Source organism: Lycium barbarum, chromosome 3 (assembly GCF_019175385.1).
Source record: "Lycium barbarum isolate Lr01 chromosome 3, ASM1917538v2, whole genome shotgun sequence".
Classification (NCBI taxonomy): domain Eukaryota; kingdom Viridiplantae; phylum Streptophyta; class Magnoliopsida; order Solanales; family Solanaceae; genus Lycium; species Lycium barbarum.
In genome coordinates, this window is record NC_083339.1 from 146,187,429 (window position 1) to 146,207,672 (window position 20,244).

General features: G+C 31.2%; 1 protein-coding gene across 1 annotated transcript; it reads left to right on the forward strand.

Annotated features, from left to right (window-relative positions):
- Positions 1–8,864: 8,864 nt before the first annotated feature.
- Positions 8,865–12,287, forward strand: LOC132634372 (histidine-containing phosphotransfer protein 4-like). Its single transcript, XM_060350630.1, has 6 exons — positions 8,865–8,969; positions 9,743–9,873; positions 9,971–10,039; positions 10,160–10,231; positions 11,556–11,628; positions 11,845–12,287. Exons 1-6 carry the CDS (start codon positions 8,907–8,909, stop codon positions 11,893–11,895), a joined length of 459 nt encoding a protein of 152 aa, XP_060206613.1. The 5' UTR covers positions 8,865–8,906; the 3' UTR covers positions 11,896–12,287.
- Positions 12,288–20,244: the final 7,957 nt, after the last annotated feature.

Here is a 20,244-nt window from a genome sequence, read left to right on the forward strand (position 1 = left end):
TGAAATGATAATCATGCCAAATTCTTTCAAAAGTCGTCCGAATTACATAAAGGAAAGTCGCGGGACCCACGGACGGGCATTGACCCGAGTCGGGCCTGCCTATGGAAAATATATTCATTATATGCCATATAAACTTCTACAAAAATATTGAAGCAATCCGAGCCTTTCTGTGAAAGATATGGCGTTCACAAATTACGAAATTCTTTAAAGTGAAATCTTTTTATGCAAAGTTCGGAAAACGATTATTTCAAAGACATAATGGTTCATATTTCATCAAATCATACATAAGAGTGCCAAGGAATATATATAAGGATCATAACATGCTCGGATTTCGAATTTAGAATTTCCTCGAGGCTCGTGATATAGCCTATTGAAAACTAAGGCATGCCAAAAGAAAGAAGGGTTGCGCTTTACATACCTCGTACGCGCTCCAAGTTTGCCCAACTAAAATTAATCCCAACCTACGCCTCGGGCTCCCCAAGGCCTATGAATACGCCAACGAATATCAAACATTAGCCATAGGTACTTAAGTCATTTATTCCAACTAATTCTAAATTCTACAGAAAATTCGGCAGCACTTCCCCTGTAAATAGGCTAACCCGAGAATTTAACTCGCTCAAAATCAGCAACAACAACCACAATAACCAACCTAGCAACATCGATAATCAATTCGAAAGGCAAAATAACATTAATAGCTCTTTTTTACACCATACGACAACTTTCCAAATATTCAATTCAACGGTTTACTTCAAAGCCAACATCAACACTTATACATTCAACTACTAACCCAAACCCATACTAACAACATCCAAGAACATTCTAAACAATTCACATAATATTTCCAACAATCCACAATTTTTCCATCTATGGCCGAAAACAGCCCCATAGCGTAGAGCAGCCCCTTTACCACATTCCTCATTTTTAAGTCATGATTTGTATCAACAAACCACACTATAACGATATAATTCTCATAAATATAAAGATTGCATTAATTTCACAAAATTCTCCAAATCAGTCCGCAACATTCACCATATCAATTTGGGACATTAAACTCTCATTTCCAAACTAGAATTCATAACGACGACAACTAAAACACTAAGCGATATTGACTCATCCTTTGCCAAACATTGGGGCTATACACGGACACACTACACACATATACATATATTGATGATTTTTATTCTCTTCTCCACTCTACAACAATCAAACATGCTACAAAAATTTTATTCATTAACCCAATCACACACCCATTTACACGGCTAGCTCCCCAAGCACACAACCCACTTCCAACACACAATATTTCACCAATTTCATCCATATTAACATACCACAATATGCATAAAACATTTATAACCCATAAAACAATAGAAATTCTTACCTTTGTTCTCTACTCCACAAGAAAGTTAGGGTTTGCGATTTACAAAAATGGATGGTTTGATCGCTCCAATAATGCTTCCACGCTACTTAGGGACCTCCAAATAGTGGGTTAACACCAAGGAATTATTTTTGGGAAGGCTAGAAATGGGGTTGGATTTTTCTCCTCTTTGCCGTGAACAGTGCTCCGTGAACAGTGACGGCGTGAATAGTAGCGGCATGAACAGTGCGCGTGAACAGTGGCGCCGCCGTGAATAGTGCCGTCGGGAACTTCTCTCTCTCTCTAAGCTTGAGAGCTCCTCTCTCTATCTCTAAGTTTCTCAAGTTTGAAAGATGATAAATGAGTTCCTTAGTCATCAATTTGACTTAAATATCATGTCTACTAATTGGACACATGTCCCACTCATGGCTTGAGCCAATAAAATTTGGTCACATGTCTTGATGGGGCCCACACGACCACTAATGCCTAATTAGTGAATAATTAATTTTTTTAATCCCCACTTAATAATCTAATCATGGTTAATTACTCCCTAATCTCCATTAATATTTATACACTAAGTAAAATTTATAAGCAATTCATGTTCTAATAGAAATCGGAAATTAAAGATTTCTACTTCGTGCCCGAAAATGATCCCGTCTTTAACTTGAGTCGATTCTTTTGCGAATAACTCGACGTATAAAATTACGGGATATAACAATAAGTGTGCGCAAGTTGATCCGGATACTATTATTATAAAATAAATCACTTTGAAAGTAAAGACTCCTGCCAAATGTGACTCAATTCTCTGGGCTACCATTCTACTAGTAAGCTTTTTTATTGCACTTTAACAATGGGTGAGATGTGACCACACAATCCCCAAAGTTCTTTCTAGAGAAACGAACTTAGGGAATAGGGGAAAGAAAGCAGTAAAAGGGAATAAAGCTATAATGATCTCTTCTCCAATACTTCATTCTCAATTATTTTCATACGTCGATCGTTGGGTTTTGTTTCTCTTTATCTTGCTCTAATTTGGGCATTCTGTTTTCCTCATTTAGTAATTTAGTTACTTAAGGAATGACACTTTTTTCAATATTCCCTAATCCACTTCGGTATTGGACTCTTAAGTCACGAGTTACATCAATGTAAGGCATGGAAGACAAGTGATTTAATATATACTTTCCTCTCATTTGTACACAACTTTCCTCGACACATCCCAATCTTGCAAGGATATCAGAGAGATTTCATTTAACATCACTCTCAACTATATATGGACCAAGAATGGGGTCTTCATTTGAAAAAATGATTATTTCTGACAAACTATAAATTATACTAGCTAGTACTAAGAAACAGTATGCGATTAAATCTAATTTATGCTAAGTTTTAAGTTTCTCCATGTCTAAGAAAAAAGAAGTCAATAAGTGTCCGGGCAAGCCAAATAATAATATTAGGCTAATATTTTTCTAGCCACCGCGTTCACGATCATTAATCTTTTTCCGCAACAATTAGAGGCGGATCGACATTTGAAGTTTATGAATTTCTACAACTATCTCAAATAATACAATAATTACTAGGTTCACAGTCAATGTTTATAAATATTTAGGGAATTTTTAATACATACTATACAAAATTAGGACCCGTTTGTCCATGAGAATTATTCACTTTTTTCACTTTATGGTGTTTAGTCATAAAAAATTCAAATACAACTAAAACAACCAAAATTGTTATAAAATAATAAAGCGAGAAGCAAAATATTGTAGAGAAGAGAGGAGAATTCTTATTTCTCTTGTTAGGGATGATTTTACAATGAAGGAGAACCTCTATATTTATAAGGGAAAACTGACTTGATATCAAAGTCACTAACCCTAATTTTTCTCCTAAAGATAGACATCCACAATAATAAATAATATTTATAACACTCTCCCTTGGATGTCTATTTGATAGATAATGTGCTCATTAAAACCTTACTTGAAAAAACCCAATGGGAAAAATTCTAGTGAATGGAAAAGAGTACACATTTCTAATAATACGCATTTTGGCTGCCTCATTAAAAACCTTACCAGGAAAATCCAATTGGGACAAAAACCTTGGTTATGGGAAAAAGAGTACAACGCGTATTAACTCCCCTGATGAGAACAATAACAACATACCCAGTAAAATCCCACCAAGTGGGGTCTGGGGAGGGTAGAGTGTACGCAGACCTTATCCCTACCTTTTGACGGGTAGGGAGGTTGTTTCCGATAGACCCCTGGCTCAAAGAGATATGAAAAAGTATCAGTAACCATAAGCAATAATAATAAGCAGTAATAACTCAAGATAATAGGATGACGTAGTAAAAAAGAACAAGCAATCCAAAGCTTCATCTTCTTGAAAGTTGAATCTTCGCACCCCAATCTAGTGCACCATCTTCTCAAAAGTTACAGTTGGTAGAGACTTGGTGACCAAATCAATTATATTATCACCTGAACGAATCTGTTGCACGTTGATATCACCATTCTTTTGGAGACTGTGTGTCTAGAACAAATTTGGTGAAATATGATTGTCCTTCTATGAATCCTCTCTTTACGTTGATATCACCATTCTTTTGGAGACTGTGTGTGAAGAACAACTTTGGTGAAATATGATTTGTCCTTCTATGAATCCTCTCTTTAGTTGGGCTATGTATGTTGCTGCATCTTCAGCCTTTGGATAGAGTTGCATCAGCATATAATATTGTTGAAATCGCTCCAAGTGCATTCCTGGCTTACTTTATAAACAAATGTTATCTTTATATGATTTGATTGCCATGTAGAACAATATCATGTGACTATAATCCCTTATAGTCATAGCAAAATATATATATGCATCAATTGCTTAAAGATATGGCACTTCAAGACCAAAGAATTCTGCAAGTTTCTCATTTCAACTTCTTTTAGTAGATAATCTATTGCTTGTGTAAACTATTCAAGAGTATGAATAATATTCAAGTATTCAATTTACACTCATAAAGACTTAAGGATAGTAGAGTTATGTGTACCCTTAATCAATGAATACTCGTTATGACAGTCGCATTTACCTTGCTTGATTTAATCCATATAAGAATTATGAACAGATTTTTAGAACCTGTATATGCTTCAGGCATTTAAAATTCTTCAAGAATTTTCATATAAATTTTGTCAAGTGACATTATACATTATTATTTAAATGGTGACATTTTCTGTTGCCTGGACTGCAGATCTATGTTAGCATGTTTTATAGACATAGAATTCAAATCCTCACAATCTTTTACGATATTATCGTCGACGATATATCATTTGTATCGGTTCGCAATAGGACATAACTTATTGAGATCTCATCACGTCCATTACTTTTTTAGGTACCTAAACCTCTCATAAGGTTTCATGAAGTGTTAAGTCATAGGCTGTTCAAGAGCACATTGCTCCCATATAATGATCATTGATCATTTGCTCCTCTTTCTTTTCAATGATTATTGCATTTGGAACCGATTGGCCTACCATGCTTCATGCATGTTGTAGACTCTGTCCTTCAAGGACATGAATTTAATAGGAGCATTTTTCAGCTAAAATTAGAAATTAATTTTGGGTTAGCAAATGCTTCTAGCATTTGACTTGAATTATCTTTTGAATGAAGATCATACTAATGATAATTCATAACATATTTCTCAATTGCTTATTCTCTCCCCCTTATATTAGAAAAAAACAACATATATTTCATATCCTCTTTAGGGGAATCCATTTTTGTGCATCATGGTAGATTAATTAATCATATACCACACATAAAAACTGTTAGATGGAAATATTTGGTTCCTGACCCTGAACCAATTGTGAGGGGAGAATTTATCATAATTTATTGGTCTGAAGCATATAAGTGTTGTTGTATGCAATATATCATATTTCAGATCAACACATGAAGCTTTGTTCTCATAAGCAATGGTTTAGCTATTTATCGGAGGCATTCAACGCCAAACCAGCTTGGATATAAACCAGATGAATTATCATAATTACATAATTTGAAAATTGTGCTCTCAACTCAACTAGTTTGAGCACGTAACTTTGCATATGTCAAACTGCGGGTTGACAATAAATGCACATGTGACTGTCTTATCGATGCATCTATTTAAGACATCACATAACAGGTGAACGGGGTCATATTCGCCTTTTATATTTTTTTAGAAACTCAAGCTCAACATTAACCAGTATAATCAACTTATAATGAGAACAAGCAACAAAAATAAATTCTTGAAGAATCTTCTATTTCTTCAATATATGTCAAATACTCATTCTGAACATCATGTTTGAATCGGGATGGCCAAACTGCTCATGCCGACTAATAAAATTATTTATACTAGTAAACTTCAAGTTTACCATGCTATGTGCTATTTGTTTTAGTAAACTACTGGTTTACTATGACATGATTTTTTTATTGTACCAATAATCTTCTGGTTTACCGTGATATGTGATTTCATCATGCTTATATTTGTGTAGTACAATTTGGAGAACAAAGAGGGTAACCATTCACATACATATTTCTTACCCACTATGATTTTGAAAATATTTAATCCTCCAATCATTTATATCTTCAATATGATAGCCATTTACTTTAGTAAACTTTGGGTTTACTACAACTTGTGTTTCGATCATAATAACTTTGTATATTACAATATGGAACGAATTGCATAATAGTATATAAGCTCTTCAGGAGCTTTTAATTTATTCTCCATAATCACATATTGTTTGGACACTACTAGTGCCATAATCTTCTAGATAAATAGTTAGCTTTTTTGGAGCCCTTAATCATTCATTTGCACTACCAAATATTGCTTAAATACTGCTCGTATCATAAAAGAAATTTTACTTAAACACTGTTGGTGTCATGGGATGAACAATAATTAAATGGACATGTAAAAATAATTGTAGAGTTCAAAGTTTGCTACTTTGGGAGCTGATTTCTGAGTTTGCCACTTTGTGAGCAGATTTATGAGTTTACTATTTCGGGAGTAAATCATAAAATATTTAGAATATTTTCTTTTTCAATTATTCTACCTCTGTCTGAGGTGAGGCGTGATATTTTCACAACCAAAAGCACGTCTGTATTTATAATCTTTACGAAATATTATCATATTCACTTCAAGGAATAGCTCTATATTTGTAACATTTATCAAAAGTTTTTATTCTTAAATAATGGAACATAATCATCTGAACGTGACTTAATCAGATAAAATTATAATAACTTATAACCTCTTTTATATGTTGCTACTTCAGGAGCATCTAGAGGCATATATATATATATATATATATGTATACAATGTAGAAAAAAATTCTCTAACATTACCACATCTAGTGGTTAGTGAATTTAATGACAACCGGCATATAAAATTTTAGCAATTTTCTTTCTTCAAACTCTGTCGGAGTTTAAGCGATACTTTCTAAGTATAAGATTTGCAATTTATAAAATTGTTGCAATACGAACAATTAATATGGAATAGTCCGATAAATCATCAATTCGATTTGCTAAACACTGTTTCAAAATATAAACATGGTATTCACTTACAATTTCATCTCACGGAGTGGCTTTATTGCCATAACTTTGAAATATTCTCTCAATTCCCAGCATCACGTGATGATGATAAGCATAGCCTTTTGTACCTAGCAAATATAACACTAATATCTCCAAATTAAAGTTGCTACTTCCATTCTTTGAAGATGAAAGTAATTGGTAAGCACAAAAGACCATCACTTAAAATGGTACAAATATAATATTAATTTCTCCAAATTAAAGTTGCTGCTTCCATTCTTTGAAGATGTAAGTAATTGGCAAGCACAAAAGACCGTCACTTAAAATTGCCATAAGTACAATCATGAGTAGGGATCAGAAAGTAAGATACTTATCTTGAAACTCATAGATTCTCCTATATCTCTGCCGTAATATCAATCCAACATATTCTTGAAATAATATTAGTTTCAAAGTTCCACGATTCACCGTGAAACCAAGTGCTCGAGACAGAGTTTCATGCTAATAATGTGTTATAAAATAATAAAGTGAGAAGCAAAATATTGCAGAGAAGAGAGGAGAATTCTTATTTCTCTTGTTAGCGATGATTTACAATAAAGGGAAACCTCTATATTTATAAGGGAAAACTGACTTTATCCCAAAGCCAATAACCTTAATTTTTCTCCTAAAGATAGAGATTCACAATAATAAATAATATTTATAACAAAAATCTTATTTTTCAATTTTTTCACTTTTGCCATTTTCTGTTTTGAACCTTTACTTTTGTTTTTCTGTTTTCAATTTTTACCCCAAATTTTTTTATGTTGCTCAATTTACCTTAAAAGTTCGTACAACTTTTTTCACTGGTCAGATGCAACTTATGTTGCTTAGTTGCTCTCCACTCACAAACATTGAACATCATGTGCTAAAAAGCCTTTAGAAGAAAATAAGCCGGTTGGAATTTTGCACCAAAGCCATATTTAGTGATGCTATATTTTCTGTGTACACTAGTAAGCTTCCCAGTTGCAGCCTTTTGATGGGAAAAAAACCATCAGTCTGGAGCACTCCATAAGCTGATCTCGAGTATAGTTGATATATTTCTCGCACTGGTTATGTTTATTAATTGCTTTGGGTGGTTTTGCTAGTTTTTAGAAATTGGGGGTACAAATATATTTAATGTTTTTTTAGAAAAAGCACATTTCAACAACCAAATATTATTTGCTAAAATTATAGACAAACACAACTCCAATTCCAACTTCAAAAATCCAAAAATCCAAAAAAAAAAAAAAAAAGTGAATTTTTTTAGTAGGCGTTTGGATATGCGATTTCATCTCATGAGATGATATCATGAGATGAAATCAGCGTTTGGACATGCGATTTCATCTCATGAGATGAAATCTCAAATCATGCAAAAAGACATGATTTGGATTTGAAATCATGATTTCAAAAAATATAAATGTAAAATTTGACTGATACGTTTATATTTTGTAAAAAAAGACTCATAAGTTGGTAGATATATTTACCAATCATGTTTACCAACCATTTGTATTAAATATTAATCTGCAAGTTGGTAAAATATATTTATCAATCGTGGGAGGATTATATTAAAGAGTAGTTACATTACTACTCATGTTAAATTTTCCTTTTTATTGAACTAAAGTTTGATCAATTGATGTTGTATTTTTTAAAAGGGTGTTCTAGTAGTGTACTAATTTTATTATGAACTATGATTTACTTATTTGGTAAGATTGTATAAGAATTGGAAAAAAATTGATGGTTTTCACAAATTGTGGGATTTTAATGTTTATAAAAAAACTGCAACTTAAGAAATCCAAATTGCATGTCCAAATATGATTTCATCTCATGAGATGAAATTATGTCCAAATGGCTCCTTAATTTCTATGGCCAAATGCCTTCTAAGAAAAGTTAATGGGTCAGGTCAACCCACAATTTCTAAGCTAAATTGGCCCTAAGGTCCCTTTTCTGCTCCTATATAAAGCGTTTTTTCGTATACACTTCCCATTCCCTCTGTGTGTCCGTCTATAATTCATCGTTACTCATATACATGGAAAGAAATAATCACTTGCGTCGGCAAGTTGCCAACCTTAGGCAGTCTCTTTTCGATCAGGTTTCTCTCTTTCTTTCATTTCCTTGCCTTCGTTTCCTTAGGGACAGAGCTACAGCCTACAGTATTAGATACCGGTCACGGTAATTTTGTATGAATCTTGTATTTGTATTATGAAATATAAGGGTCAACAATACACATGAAGTATCACTTTTTTTTAGCTTTCTGCTTGAACTATTAGGCGTGCGAGTTTCCTAGCTACCTGAACTATCACCGACTAGTTTGCAAAACACACCTCAACTATAGTTGTTCACTTTTCCTAGTTGAACTATCACCAACTAGTTTGCAAAACACACATCTTTATAAGTGCACAACTGATAGTTGATGTGTGAAAAGTGAACAACCGATACTTGAGGTGTGTTTTTTACCATTATCTCTATGATAAATATATATATACATATTTAATGCGAATCGAGTAATTAAAACGAGCTATGAATATGATGATAAATTTAGAACCCATAAAATTTTAAATTCTAGCTCCATTCCCGTAACATTGAATCTTTCAATAGCCGGAAAAAGCTTTAATTAACTAGTTGTTGCATGCATTAATTTTCGTTCTTTTTATTATAAGTTGTATATGTACACGTACTTCCATTGTGCAATTAAAACTATTGAAACCAAAATTAATAGGCAGTAAAGACCTCTCTAAACTTGGTCGAAGTATTATTCAGATCCCTTAAACTATGTTTGGTCTTAATTACCTTTTATATCTTCACTTTTTTATAATCGTTACCCTCTCAAATAATAATTGGTCATAATTACCCTCATGGGTGCAGGGATATCTTGACGAGCAATTCATTGAGTTGGAAGAGCTACAAGATGATGCTAATCCTAATTTCGTGGAGGAAGTTGTCACTTCGTTTTATAAAGATTCAGCTCGTTTAATCCATAGCATTGACCAGGCACTGTGAGTTTGATCCTTGTTTTTGGTAAGTCTACAAATATCCATGTCATAACTCATCGAATGATGATCTGATTAATTCTGTTGTATATGTTTCTTTTAGGGAAAAACAACCTCCTGATTTTGCAAAGCTAGACAACTCTATGTACCAATTCACGGGCAGTAGTTCAAGGTTAGAAACAAGATGGATAGTAGTATTATGATAAACTATATACTTAATTAATGAAATTGACAAGCCCGTCTTTTCAAATTTTAACTAAGTAACAATAGTATATTTTTCTGTCTTGTGCAGTATTGGAGCCAAGAAGGTCAAAACTGAATGTACGCAGTTCAGGGAATACTGCCGAGCCGGAAATGTGGAAGGGTAATCTTTATTGATCTATAACTTATACACATTAACGGTTAACACTATAAATCGCTATCAGTATAATTGTATCCACTGTTATAATAGATAACTACCAGTCTTATCTTTCTAAGTTACTAATGTCACTTAGTATGAGTATCTTTAAAATAATGTGATAGCGTAAAAATTGTTTTCACTATTAGTCATTGTGTGGAAATTGAACTTATATCGTGTGCATTGGTGCATGTACTTAATTACGACTCCCTTTAACATTGCATGTTCTTACTCTTTTTATGTTTATACCCACAAAAATCTTCTAGAACTTGTCATATCGATGCCTTACAAGATGCTCTTACATGCTACTACCTTATCTAGAATTTAACTTTAATATGGTTCTTTACGTATGCGGTGACGCTATATTAGGGATCTCAGTTCTGAACATCTCTACTGATACAATTGTAAAAAATATTTTACGCAATTAGTAAATTATTTACTCTTATGTAATTACAAATAAATTTCTTGATAAATATTAAGTTCAAGTTATTTACTAAAATCAATGAGTAATCTGTTATCATAAGTTAAAATTCATTGTTATGTAAATTTTTCTTGATGTATTAAAAATAATGAGTAATCTGTTATCACAAGATGAAGTTCACTAATATGTAAATATTTCTTACACTATAACTTAAATCCATAAAAAATATGTGATTCAAACTGAAAGCAAAGAGTGCACTCCGCATTCAAAGTCTAAAACTGTGGATGACATATAAAGATACATAAAATTATTAACGCATTCATGGATCATAATTGCACATTAGTCACGTTTAATTGTTTTAATTTATTATATGAATTGCAACTAAGAAACACGTTCAAACGTGAAACGATATTTTTTTATTTTTTTTGGTGAAAAGAAAGAATATTATTGATCACCAGACAAACAAATATAGAATTTCCTACACTGTTACTAAGACTGAGGCATCCCTATGTCTTAGATCATATGTAAACAAATAAGTATACCCTAACTATATTTCTTGATGGGTACTTTCATTTGCCAAACAGCTTCATTTCTTGCCCACCAAATGCTATAAATTGAAAACGGCGTTAATTCGATGTCCTAATTACTGTTAATCTTTTTGTCAAATTATTCGAACATTTTGAAACTATTAAGGAACAAACTGAAAGTCAATTTTTGTTGCGCAAAGATGTCTTTAAATTACGCTTTATTTTAGATGGGCTGTTTGTCGGGGAATCAAAAGGATGCATTGCTTTTCTTATTCTTAATTATATTATTACCCCTACTATACCTGATTGGCTTTTTCTTTATTTTCTCCATGAATTGAAGCAGATGCAAGAGAACTTTCCTGCAATTAAAGGGAGAATATGCTGTACTCAGGAAGAAGCTAGAAGTTTATTTTCAGGTAGTGGCCTAATTATATATTTTTTTTATTTCTATTACGAGTAACTATTGAAGTGTAACCATCTCATCAAAAAGATTAATTTGTTAGAAACAGCACACTTTATTTATTTAATTATGTCTTTCAACTGTAACTTGAAATTAATTAGTTGTTACATGAAATGACTCGGACCAATTTATAGCATGTATATGACTCTTTCCAATTTGTTACTTTATGCAGTATGCAAGACAAGCTGGACCAATTGAGACTGCGTCGTCCCGAGCAAAGTAACTCTGTTAGAAATATAATCGAAGTGACTGAATAAGAACACAAAAGGTGCAAGTACAATATAATGCACTTTTCCCTAATTCCTTCTTAAACGTAATAATAAAGGGAAGGATTTGTATTAGCGTTAGAGTTTATTAAGTTGCACTTTATAACATGCTGTGGATGCATGAAATGAAGGCTTTTTACACGTCTTTAATTTATTCTCCTCTCCTCTTTGAGTATAATTTTAAATTTGATGTAATTTTAACTTATAATTATCTTCAAACAAAAATGAAAAGGAGATAGATAGCAAGTTGCTTAGATGCATATGTTTCCTTCTCCTCAAAGCAGATGGAGGGAGAGGGAATAAAATTCAAAATAGTCATTTTTCAGTTTTTGTAATTGAAAAATAGTCGTTGTGGTGGAGTTTGAAATTTCACAGGTGAAACTCCAAAATAATGTCATGAAGTTTCAATTATAAAATTTCATACTTCATAATAATGACTATTTTTCAATTTCGAAGCTAAAAATACTACCTCGCGCCTATTAGGCTATTATTGTGAGAGGGTGAGAAGCATATAGGCATTGAAAAGTTGAAAGTCTCGTTTGAAATGTAACAAATCCGTGAGTTTAACATGTTGAAAAGTAAGGCCCTTTTTGACTGGCCCATTTCTAGCACATAGCTAGCCCAAGAAACTCTGGGCTTAATTTTCATTTAATTGCAGGGTTTGGGCTTCAAATGGGCTGGTCTTTAATTTTTGACCTTCAAATGGGCTGGTCTTTAATTTTAGTCGTTCAAAATTGAACCTATGCCTAAGGGGCCATAAGTTCTTTAAGGCCGTGGACATATATTATGGGATATTATGATGCCAAAATATAAATATATTCCCCGCGAAAAAATTTATTTGCTTTGAAGGAAAAAAATTAAAGACCAGCACAAAATAGAGCCAAAAGTGCAAATGAGCCCTTAATTTTCGGGCACCTCACTAGCTGGTGTTACCTGGTTTCCCTTGCTTGATAGAAATTCTCATTAGTTTTTTTTTTTTTTTTGGCACAAGTTATTTATTAATAATCTTAACACCTGTTAGACTAACTTTTGAGCAAATTGAAAATCGTATGCGAAAATGTTAAACCGTGATCTTAAGTTTATAAGCTATTCAAATGTTAGACAGCAGTCTAATGTTGTTTGTAAGCGAGAACATATGAGCAAACGTTAGACCTGTGAGAGTTATGTATTGCTATTCTAGTCAATTATTTGTTGGTAATGCAAAGCCAAAGTTTCTTTGTGATTCCTCTTTTCCTTACTCATCTTTTCTCCTCTACAAAGTGCAAATGTCCCACATAAGTGGAGGAAAATCTTTCTTTCCTCCTTATATTGAATTGTGTGTTGTTGGGTTGGTAAATGGGCTAGAAAAAAAGATGGGTCTCGCGCACATGAGAATTGGGCTCAGTAGGCAAAAGTGATGAATTCCCCCCCCCCCCCCCCTTGCGCGCGAGGTATACGTAAGGCCTAATTCCATTCCGATTTTCTTAGACGTTACAAAATCTTATTATTAATTCCCTGAATGTTATGAGACGTTTCAGTTGTTAGTTTTGAGCCTACCCGAAATTGTCTGAATATAAGCTTGCCGGATATATCTCCGGAATTAGTTGCCGAATTCATATCTCCGGAATTAAGTTAAAGGCTCATTACTTCAGCATTAATAGCGATCTTTATTTTCTTAAATGTTATGAGACGTTTCAGATTTAGCCGTTATCACCGCCTTACCTTTTACCTATATAAATAGAGGTAGTGATCTCTATTTCAACACACACTGAAACAAATCATCGGCTTCATCATAAAAGTTCTTTCACTGTTTCTCTTCCCGAGCAAAATACTTTGTGCAAACTCCATACTTCCAAACACCAGTGCAGGTGTTCGGGAGTTGTTGTGGAACCTTGGGAAGCGTACCGGGCTAAACCATTTGCATCGTGGTCGGTCCGGAAATCGCTTTTAAGGCATTGGCTTGCCATGACACAACAGTGGTTTCATAATTTGTTTTCGTGTTTTACTTTTTACTGATCTATATTGTTCTCAATTTTTTCTAACAAGACCTTTCACCCGAGTATAATGTTATCTGTTGTATTTGTACAACTTTTTAAATATAGAGACAAAATCAAAAAAATGGCTTGAAAAAAGAATATTTGTGTAAATCAACCTTTACTTAAGGAATATTCTTTATTTGGTCTGAAATGAATATCGTTTTAGCCAAATCAATTTGATTCAAAATAAATGTTGTTTCAGAGAACTAAGAAGGCATTTTATTCTATATATACCCTTGCTCCAATATATGATGTAAAATTTTTAGAAGAGTTGAAGGGCAGTTTGAGGAGATATAAAGGATTATTTAATCAAGTTTCTTCATGATTAGGTGAAATTAAAAATTTAAACTTGCACTGAATGGATGCTAAAAGTCGTTTCTACCAGTAATTATAACGACAAATCATAGGATATAGTTACTATCATATCTAAAGATAAGTTTAGTCAACTTTAGGAGTCAAAAGTGTTACATTCGTAAAATCAAAATACAAACTAATTAAAGCAAAAGAGTCACAAATTTGTGATTGAAATCCAAATACAATTCATTGTTAATAACTATTGGTCATTAATTGTAAGAGTATAGCTTGATAGTCAGTAGAGTAGGTTGAGAAATATGAACTCTCGAGTTCAACAAAAATACAAGTAGGCAAAAGACAAAGAAGATAAGAGTGATAATGTCACCATGATTCACGTGTTATGTGTTATTGCAAACAAAAAATACAAGTGTGCATGCAAATTTGCAAATAACACAAGAAAACACTTGTTAACACATTTTTTGTAATGCAAAAACTCCATTAAGAAAAAGATAAAACAAGAGAGGTGTAGTATTTCAAACAAAAACAATGAGCGATGAAGTGTTAACGACAAAAATACAAAGGGAGGTCTATAAAATTATTCTTTTAATTTATTCAACTGTATCAATTAAAGTATTGAAAACTATGAATTCATATGTAATCTAGTGAAAGGCGTTTGGATGAGAACTTGAATCATGAATTTGAAATATTTATTTGGGTAGAAGTTGAAATTGTGCTTGAAATTGCAATTTGGACTTCAAAAGTTTTACTTTTTCTTTATAAGCATGAAAATCCCACAATACTATGAATTCTATCAAAACAAACATCTATTTTTTCTTTTTATTTGCATTTGCTTTGTATCTTATCAATTTCAATTTTCTGTCTTATAAAGGTTTTTCCTAGTGCTCTTTAAATATATAAAATATTCGGAATTTTTTTCCTGAAATATCACAATATATCAAGACTTTTTAAGAAGATAAATATTACAATATCTTGCATCTAATAATCAAATTATAAAGGGGAAAGATTTATTATATATCACCTTTACCACTTAAAATAGTTTCGTAAAAAGAGTATCAAAATAAAGGAAATAAATACAGTATTTAAAACTTTAAGGGAGACAATGCTACATATACAAACATGAACGGATGTTTATGACATAATTCGTTCTAGTCAACGGTAGCAATTAAGGTGTTGTTTGAAAATCCTAGTTAACTCATCATTGATTATGTAATTTAGTCATCGGATTTATAATAAGAATCTTCAATTATTATTTTTTCTAAAAAAAGTATCATTGCAAAATAAATAAATATAGTATTTAAAACCTTAAGGGAGGTAAGTGCTACCATACAAACATGAAGAGAGGTTTATGACATTATTGGTTCTATTCAACTGTAGCATTAAAGTGTTGCAAATATAAATATCCAAATGCAATCAATTAAAGTATTGAAAATTTGAAAAGCCAAGTCAATCCATCATTGATTAATAGCTTGTTTGGCCAAGCTTATAAAAACAGCTTATTTTAAAAAGTACTTTTAAAAAAAGTACTTTTGACTAAAAGCAGTTTGTGTTTGGCCAATTAATTTAAAAAGTGCTTTTGAGCAACAATTACTATTTGGCCAAGCTTTTAAAAAATGCTTCTAAGTGTATTTTTCTCAAAAAGTACTTTTCAGAAAAGTGCTTTTGGGCAAAAGCTATTTTTTTTAGCTTCTGAAAAACTGCTTCTGCTGCTCCCAAAAGCACTTATTTTCTCTCAAAAACTTGACCAAACACCTCACTTTTTTTAAAATAAGCACTTGTTGAAAAAATAAGTACTTTTGGGGGGAAAATAAGCTTGGCCAAACAAGCTATTAAGTAATCTAGTCATCATATTTATAAGAAGAATCTTCAATTACATTTAAAAAAATATATATATCATTGCAATATAAATAAATAGAGTATTTACAACCTTAAGGGTAAGTGCTACAAATACAAACATGGAGAGACGTTTATGACATTATTTGTTCTATTCAACTGTAGCAATTAAAGTGTTACAAGTTTAAAAATCCAAGTTAATCCTACACTGATTACGTAATCTAGTCATCAGATTTATAAGAAGAATATTTAAATATACATCTTTTTTCTAAAAAAAATATCATTGCTATATAAATAAATATATTATTTAAAACCTTAAGGGAGGTAAGTGCTACAAATACAAACATGAACGGAGGTGTATGACATTATTTGTTCTATTCAACTGTAGCAATTAAAGTGCTGCAAATCTGATCTAGCAATTAAAGTGTTGCAAATTTGAAAATCCAAGTTAATCCATCATTGATTGCGTAATCTAGTCATCAGATTTATAAGAAGAATCTTTAATAACTTTTTTTTTCTAAAAAAATATCATTGCAATATAAATAAATATAGTATTTAAAACCTCGAAGGATATATGTGATACGGATAAAAACATGAAGGGTGGTTTTTGACATTATTTGTTCTATTTTACTATAGCAATTAAAGTGTTGCAAATTTAAAAATTCAAGTTAATCCATTATTGATTACATAATCTAGTCATCAGATTTATAACAAGAATCTTTAATTACATTTTTTTCTAAAAGAAAATATCACTGCGGTGCAAATAAATATAGTATTTAACACCTTAAGGGAGGTAAGTGCTAAAAATCCAAACATGAAGGGATGTTTATGACATTATTCATTCTATTCAACTGTAGCAATTAAAGTGTTGCGAATTCGAAATTCAAGGTAATCTATCATTAATTATGTAATCTAGTCATCGAATTTATGAGAAGAATCTTTAGTTATATTATTTTTAGAAGAAAATGTCACATCAACATAAATAAATATAGCATTTAACACTTTAAGGAAGGTAAGTGCTCTAAATACAAACATGTGGGGGTTTATGACATTATTCATTCTATTCAACTGTAGCAATTAAATTGTTGCAAATTTAAAAATTCGAATGCAATCTAACAATTAAAGTATTGCAAAACTACAAATCCAAGTTAATTCATCATTGATTACATAATCTAATCATCAGATTTACAAGAAGAATTTTTAATTTTTTAAAAGAAAATATCATGCAATATAATCGCAATAATAAACAATTTTACTGTTTTACCAAATCATGTGATATTGGTGGAAGAAATAAAATGAAAAAGAGCTACGAAAAGAACAAAGAAGATAAATGGGATGATGTCACCTTTATTCACATTTTATGTGCTTTTGTTACAAACAAAAATAACTTATGCATGCAAATAAATACGTTACCTAAGCAAGGAAACACTTGTTACAAATGAATGTTAACAACTACACTAGTTTATTATTATTTTGAAAAAAGTCATAAATCAAAAGTAAAATTCATAGTTTGGAAATTCAAAATTTGAGTCAATCTTATTTATGAATTAAAAAAATAAATGAAGTTAAAGTTGTTTAATATTAAGAAAAATGAATTAGATAGAGAATGTTAAGAAGTTAATAATTTATAAGACGACAATAAACTCAAGCTCTTAAATTCATTCCGGTGCTATAAGTATCAGAGTCAGGTATCAGTGCTGAATGGACGACGGTCTTCTTGCCATACAATTTCGATAAGTATCAGTGTCATATACTTATTTCTTATCTATTAATTGAGTGACATTCTTCATTTGTCCTAGACGTCAAATAAACTAGAGGATTGAAAATGGGAACAAATATAACAAATAAAAAGAAGAAGAAATTAAGCTAAATTAATGCTTGATTTCACGAACTCCATGTTCTTCAAACCATTAGACTTCCAGAGAAGGAAATTCCGATCTCCATTAAAACTCTTCTAAAAAAAAAATACATTTTTGATTTATTAGGTAAGATGATGTCACCTTTATTCACATTTTATGTGTTCTTGTTACAAATAAAAACAACTTATGCATGCAAATAAACAAGTTACTCAAGTAAGGAAACACTTGTTACAAATGAATGTTAACTAATACGACAATTTCTTGTTCTTTTTATTTCTTCTTAAAAACTCATAGATCAAAAGTAAAATATCGTATTTTTGAAATTCAAAATTCAAGTTGATGTTATTTATGAATTTAAAAATAAATGAAGCTAAAGTTACTTAAATATTAAAAAAAACCATTAAGAGGTTAATGCGTTATAAAACGACATCAAACTCAATCTCTTAAATTTATCCCTATAACATATCTAATTCTCATTCAACCGTCTATCCTCTAACTATAAATATCAGAGTCATGTATTACTCGAACCATTTCTTCAGTATTCTCTCAAGTTCTCGATCAAATTGTATTTTCCGGCACTAAAATGGATGGATTTTTCGGTGCTAAAACGGACGACGATTTTCTTCCTGAACGATTTCGGTAAGTAATACTGTCATATACTTATTTCTTATTTGTTGATTGAGTGACATTCTTCATTTGTCCTTGACGCCAAATAAATCAAAGGATTGAAAAAGGGAACGAAGATAACAAAGAAGAAATTAAGTTGAACCAATGCTGAATTTCATGAACTCCACGTTCTTCAAACCTTTAGACTTCTAGAGATGAAAATTCCGGTCGCCACTAAAACCTTCTCAGAAATAAAAAATCAACAACATTTTTTATTTATCAGGTAATATCATTCAATAGTCACTGATTGTAGCATATAAGTCAACTATGAATGAGATTAAAATAGTCGAGCTCTTTTAAAAAAGTGTGTTAGACATAGAAACATTGATTGATCTCGTCGATAGAAATAAGGAAAAATCTCTTCCGCTCGATGATTGAATATCAAAAAGAAAAAATGAAAGAACACGTTTGATTTACCTTTTTTTTTTTTTTTTTTAAGCTGGAATTTGATGTTATTTATTATTTATTAAATTGACTCGTTGATAAGAATAAAGAAAATTCTGTTTTGCTTGATGATTAATTATCAAAAGTAAAAATAAATAAAAATGAAACATTCGATTTATTTTTATTTAATTTTCTTTTAGTTGGAAATTGATGTTATTTATTGTTTAGTTGATTGATCTCGTCGATAAGAACAAAGAAAAATCTTGTTCGCTTGATGATTGATTAGCAGAAGTGAAAAAAAAATGACATATTCGATTTACCCTTTATTTTTTAATTTTCTTTTACTTGGAATTTGATGTTATTTATTATTTATTTGATTGATCTTGATAAAAATAAAGAAAAGTCTCTTTCGCTTTACGATTGGATATAAAAAATAAAAAAGAAATAATACGTTCGATTTACTTTTTACTTAATTTTCTTTTAATTGGAATTTGATGTTATTTATCGTTTATTTGACTGATCTCGTTGATAAGAATAAAGAAAAGTCTCGTTGGCCCGTTGATTGAATATCAAAAGTTAAAAATAAATAACATATTCGATTTACCTTTTACTTAATTTTCTTTTAGTTGGACTTATTTATTGTTTATTTGATTGATCTTGTGGATAAGAATAAAGAAAGTTCTCTTTCGCTCGAAGATTGAACATCAAAAGTAAAAAAAGAAATAACACATTCGATTTACCTTTTATTTAATTTTTATAGTTGGAATTTGTTATTATTTATTGTTTATTTGATTGATTTCGTCGATAAGAACAAAGAAAAATCTCTTTCGCTTGATGATTGATTATCAAAAGTAAAAAAAAAAATAACACATTCGATTTACCTTTTATTTGTTTTTTTCCTTTAGTTGAAATTTGATGTTATTTGTTGTTTATTTGATTGATCTCGTCGATAAGAATAAATAAAAGTCTCTTTCGCTCTATGGTTGAATATCAAAAGTAAAAAAAAAAAAAACCACATTCGATTTATCGGAAATAGCCTCTCTATCTCCACGTGTTAAGGGTAAAATCTGCGTACACCTCCCCTTCCCAGACACCACCTTGTGAAATTTCACTGGGTATGTTGTTGTTGTCTATTCACCTTTTATTTTAATTTTCTTTCCGTTGGAATTTGATTTTATTTATATTTATTATCTTATTGTTTATTTTTGTCAAGAATATTTGGTCAAATGTAAGAGTG

Coding starts and splice junctions, on each gene's coding strand:
- LOC132634372 (XM_060350630.1), top strand. CDS start 8,907: ATGGAAAGAAATAATCACTTGCGTCGGCAAGTTGCCAACCTTAGGCAG. Junction 10,040..10,159: donor TTCACGGGCAGTAGTTCAAG/GTTAGAAACAAG, acceptor TGTCTTGTGCAG/TATTGGAGCCAAGAAGGTCA. Junction 10,232..11,555: donor CGAGCCGGAAATGTGGAAGG/GTAATCTTTATT, acceptor GAATTGAAGCAG/ATGCAAGAGAACTTTCCTGC.